At 52.8% G+C, this 4,542-nt stretch overlaps 1 protein-coding gene across 1 annotated transcript; it reads right to left on the bottom strand.

Moving 5' to 3' along the window:
• Positions 1-871: 871 nt before the first annotated feature.
• COPS6 (COP9 signalosome subunit 6) lies at positions 872-3,860 on the bottom strand. The gene is made up of 10 exons (XM_003815743.5): positions 3,712-3,860; positions 3,363-3,488; positions 3,032-3,163; positions 2,295-2,383; positions 2,128-2,190; positions 1,833-1,880; positions 1,630-1,744; positions 1,452-1,544; positions 1,262-1,362; positions 872-1,133 (listed from the first exon to the last, which is right to left on the bottom strand). The coding sequence occupies exons 1-10, from the start codon at positions 3,785-3,787 to the stop codon at positions 993-995; spliced, it is 984 nt and encodes a 327-aa protein (XP_003815791.1). The 5' UTR covers positions 3,788-3,860; the 3' UTR covers positions 872-992.
• Between the last annotated feature and the right edge of the window lie 682 nt (positions 3,861-4,542).

The following is a 4,542-nucleotide window of genomic DNA, read 5'->3' as shown; positions in this document are numbered from 1 at the left end:
TCTTCTAGCCTGGGCCTGACTTCCATTAAAACAGGGTATTGTGCGTTTTTTAGATTCCTGTTCGTTTTTATGCTATTTCATCCACTCAGTAAATTACCTGACTAAAGTGCATCTCCCTGCCAGGCCCCCAGTATAGACACTGGGGATGCGGCAAGGACTAAGCGGTCCCTGCTGTTTGGAGATACTTAAGATGGGGCTCCACTTTTTGAGCCCCCCGACTCCCTTATTTGGTCTTATACTGCCTGTGTGCAAGTCAGGCTCTGGGGATATGGCGCCAGTATGAAATGCAGGGTCTCTTGGTTTTTCCCCTTTTCTAGCAGACAGGTCATTACTTAGTTCCCAATTCCCACTCTAAAGCTCTGGTTAGCGGGTGATGAAAATCAGCACAAGTGATCACATACAGCAATCCCAACCTTTAGACCACTTCCTAGCTGCCTCTCCAAAATATGTAGTAAACGGTCATTGAGAAACTCTCCCTCCTGGTAATTCACAGTGCCCACAGGATCAAGGCTTGGACTTGTTTCTAATAAAAATCTGCTTACTATCCCTTCTTTTTTGCGTGTGTGAAAAACAAGTTAATTTAGCTCAGGAAAGTAGTCAATTATCATGTTTATAAGGTTGGGTGGGCTATGTAAGATGATGTAGAGGGTGACATTAAAGTGTAGAACAGAGACCACTTAGGTGGAAGCAGGCAGCCTTGGACTTTGCTAAAGACCAGTCCATGTGACTGACACGGGGTCACTTCAAATGGTAGTGCCTCCCTCACTGAAGAGCATCAGAAGGGCTTGTGAGCAAGGCCAGAATGAGCCTCGATGAACATCCAAGTTGACCAACCAGTGTGGTGCCTAACAGAGAGGACAGAGCCACCAGCAGGGGTGCTCAGGGGCTGCTCCCCTTTTATTAATGACGGCAGTTTCTCTCAAGGAAGTGTAGCGCCCTCCCCTTTGGGATAGTTGCCTGACCCCTGTCCATCAGCCCTTCAAGTACCCTCATCAGAAGAAGAGCCCGCGCATTCGCCTGCCGATGCCTTGTCGGTCGTAGAGGACATTGAACTTGTTCACAAACTGGTTCATGGTGTTGCACGTTTTGGTGATGGTGCCGAGGTAGGCCATGAGCCCCACGTCGTTGCATTGCTGGGAGGGAACAGAAAGGACCAGTTCCTCGGGATCCCTCGTGGCATGCCCGGGGAACAACAGTCCCCGGTCCTGCACGTGAAAGTGACAGCATAAGCCCCGCCTCCCCATCCGGGTTTTACACTCACATCATAAAAATCTGTCTTGAACTTGTCTGTGCTGAGCACCGGGAGACAGTGACACAGAGCATAGGCCTCCCGCAGGATCTCATGATTAAAGGGGACCTCTCCTAAAGGCACAAAAAGAGACTGCATTAGTTTGGATGCTGTCACTTCCCCAGGAGGGAGAGGAAGAATGCCAGGGAAGCCCCTGTCCTACCCGCTTCAGAGGCCTTGACGTACTCCAAGATGAGCTTGACGCGGCTGTGCAGCATCTTGATGGCACTGTGCTGTGCTATCAGGTGTTCAGCCACTGCAAGGGGATGAGGACAGGAGGAGGTTGAGATGGGATGTGGCCACACCTTCCAACCCCACTTCCAAGGAATCCCCTCCATTACCAGTGGAGTTCTCTCCACTGCCTGTTGCTGTCATTCGGGCTACGTGGTCTACACCAATGCGTTCCGCTTCCTCTGTGGCCAGAGTGTAGGTCAGCTCAGCAAACAGCATTGTGGCCTACAGGGCAAGGTAACCCACAAAGGGGGAATCAAAAGCAGGAAAGAGGCCAAGAGCAGGATCTGAGGGTTGAAGGGTAGGGTATTACCTCTCCATTGATTATATCAATGACAGACTCAAAAACGCTGACAGGAAGCTGTGAAGGAGATGGAGAAACCTGAACACTATATGCCAACATTTGGGCTAGCTGCTTTTACACATTTCCTCTCATCTTCCCAAGAAACCAATGAAGTAGGGATTACCTCCTTTCACAGTTTGGAGATTAAATGACTAAGCCAGAGTCACAGCTGGTAAGTGGCATCTGGCATTCCCCAATAGAGGAGTGTCACACAGTAAAAGGTACAGTGACAATCATGACAGAGTAGGCATGGAGTATTACTCACATCTGTGTGCTTGGTCATAGGGTTCAACTTCAGAAAGAGGGGGCTCTCGATGATCTCACACACCTGGAAGAGAGGGACAATGCACAGGAAGTCAGTGCCCCCTACCTTTCTCCTTCCCCTCATTCTCCATTCTCTGCCCCAGCATGCACAGGTGTGAGCATGCATACCTGCTTATGGACGTGGATGTCCGAGGGGTCAGGTGGCCCCCCTGTGGTATACCAACCCAGAAACTCCAGCTCCTTGAACACCTGTTTAACTAGAGGGGAAGGGGCCAGAACATATAGTAATTCTTTTTTTTTTTTCTGAGACAGAATCTCGCTCTGTTGCCCAGGCTGGAGTGCAGTGGCATGATCTCAGCTCACCACAACCTCCGCCTCCCAGGTTCAAGCAATTCTCCTGCCTCAGCATCCCGCGTAGCTGGGACTACAGGCACGCACCACCATGCCAGACTAATTTTTGTATTTTTAGTAGAGATGGGGTTTCACTATGTTTGCCAGGCTGGTCTTGAACTCCTGACCTCATGATCCACCCACCTCGGCCTCTCAAAGTGCTGGGATTAGAGGCGTGAGTCACTGCGCCCGGCCTGACACAGTAATTCTTTAAACCATCCTTCCTCAATGTGAAGCTCCTGGTGTATTTTCACCAGCTTCTCTCCTCCCTCCTCAAATCCCGGCTCAGTTTAGAATAACTACTCCCTTCTATCCTGTCTTCTCTCATCCTTTACTTTCTTTTGAGAAAGAACTGTGAACGTGTTCTTTTTCTGAGATCTCTCCAGCTACTCTTCACTTTTTCTCCCCTGTTCTTGGTCTCCTCTCCTGTTTCTTTCCAACCCTCTCCATCTTCCCCACCCTGTACATTTTTTTTTAACTCCCACTCCTCTTCCCCACATCTATTCCACTCTCACACTGCTCCTCCTTGGTGTAATAATATTCCTTGTCAATGATAATCTTCTCTTCCACGGTGTGGGACAGCAGCTCAAAGGAGTTCATCACCTCGATATTTCGGCCCTCCTGCTTGCCAATCAGAGCCCCAATCACTGGGAAAGAGAATGACATGGAAAAGGTGAGGGTAAAGAAACTTCTATGACCTGAGGGTCTCAGATCAGTGGGAACCATGTATTGGGGAAACGATGATTTGGGGGAGGGGGAATTGGCTCCAGTAGAGGAAGGGGAAAAGATCACTGCCTGGGGGAGGTGAGCAAGGAGAAGAGACTGGAGTCTAAGCCCAACACTCACCCTGCACAGGCCGCCCCTCCTGGGAGCGCATGCGGATCCAGTGGTCTGAGATGTTGAGAATGACAAGGGGATGGAGAGCGACGGAAACACTCCCAGTCACTCCGCAGGCCATCACGCTGGGGACTACTAAGGGTGGAGGGAAAGGAGAGAGGGTGAGAGTCCGGGCCCCACGTTCTTCCCTGGAGATGGCAGTGGGGGCCGGCGGAGCCCGGGCCACACTTTCCTCCCGTAACTTATCCCAGGGAAAGATGTTGCTGCTCCGCCCTCCTCCCTTCTCCCGGGAGCACAGGGAGGCCTCAACGCACCCCTGAAGGAGGTCTCCGGAAGCCGCCCCCGCACGGCCCGTTACCTGCTGCATCCACCTCCATCCCGCTGCTTCCTCCGGTCCCGTTCGTAGCTGCAGCAGCCGCCGCCGCCGCCGCCATTTTCCCCGCGCCCGCCAGCCTCGGCCCCGCCCCCTTCCTTCCCGGCTTCCGTAAGGCGAGCGGCGCATGTTCGGTGTCCCCGCGGCGTGCGGCGGGCCTGGCGTCCGGGGAGCAGGCAGTTCCCGGGTCGCGGCGGGCGGCACTCGGTGCGGGGACGCCCGACGCCCTCTGGGCCTCGGTGCCTAGCGGGTTTTCCCAGACCCTGTCCCCGCCTGTCGCCAGCGGGTGACCTTTGACAAATTAACGACTTGATCGTCCTCGTCTGTGAAATTGGGATAAGAACGCCTAGTTCTTAAGGCTGTTGCAGAAGGAATGACATGTCGTGTTATTTCCCTCACAATAAAATCCAAACAACTAACCACAACCTGCAAGGCCCTGCCTGATCTGGCCCTGGCCTGGCCTCTTCTAGCCCTTGATCTTCAGGCTTCAGCTGCACTAGCCCTCATGTCTGGTGGTGGTGGTGGTGGTTTGTTTTGTTTTGTTTGAGACAGGGTCTCGCTCTGTCGCCCAGGCTGGAGTGCAGTGGCCTGATATCAGCTCACTGCACCCTCAAACTCCCGGGCTCAAGTGATCCTCCCAGTTCAGCCTCCCGAGTAGCTGGGACTACAGGCGCACCCCACCGCACCCAGCTAATTTTATTATTTGTTTTTATTTTGATAGAGACGGGGGTCTCACTAGGTTGTCCAGGCTGGTCTCCAACTCCCGGGCAGAAGAGATCCTCCATCCTCAGCCTCCCAAAGCACTGGGATTACAGG

Source organism: Pan paniscus, chromosome 6, assembly GCF_029289425.2.
Source record: "Pan paniscus chromosome 6, NHGRI_mPanPan1-v2.0_pri, whole genome shotgun sequence".
NCBI classification, from domain to species: domain Eukaryota; kingdom Metazoa; phylum Chordata; class Mammalia; order Primates; family Hominidae; genus Pan; species Pan paniscus.
This window is presented reverse-complemented; position numbering and strand designations above follow the sequence as displayed.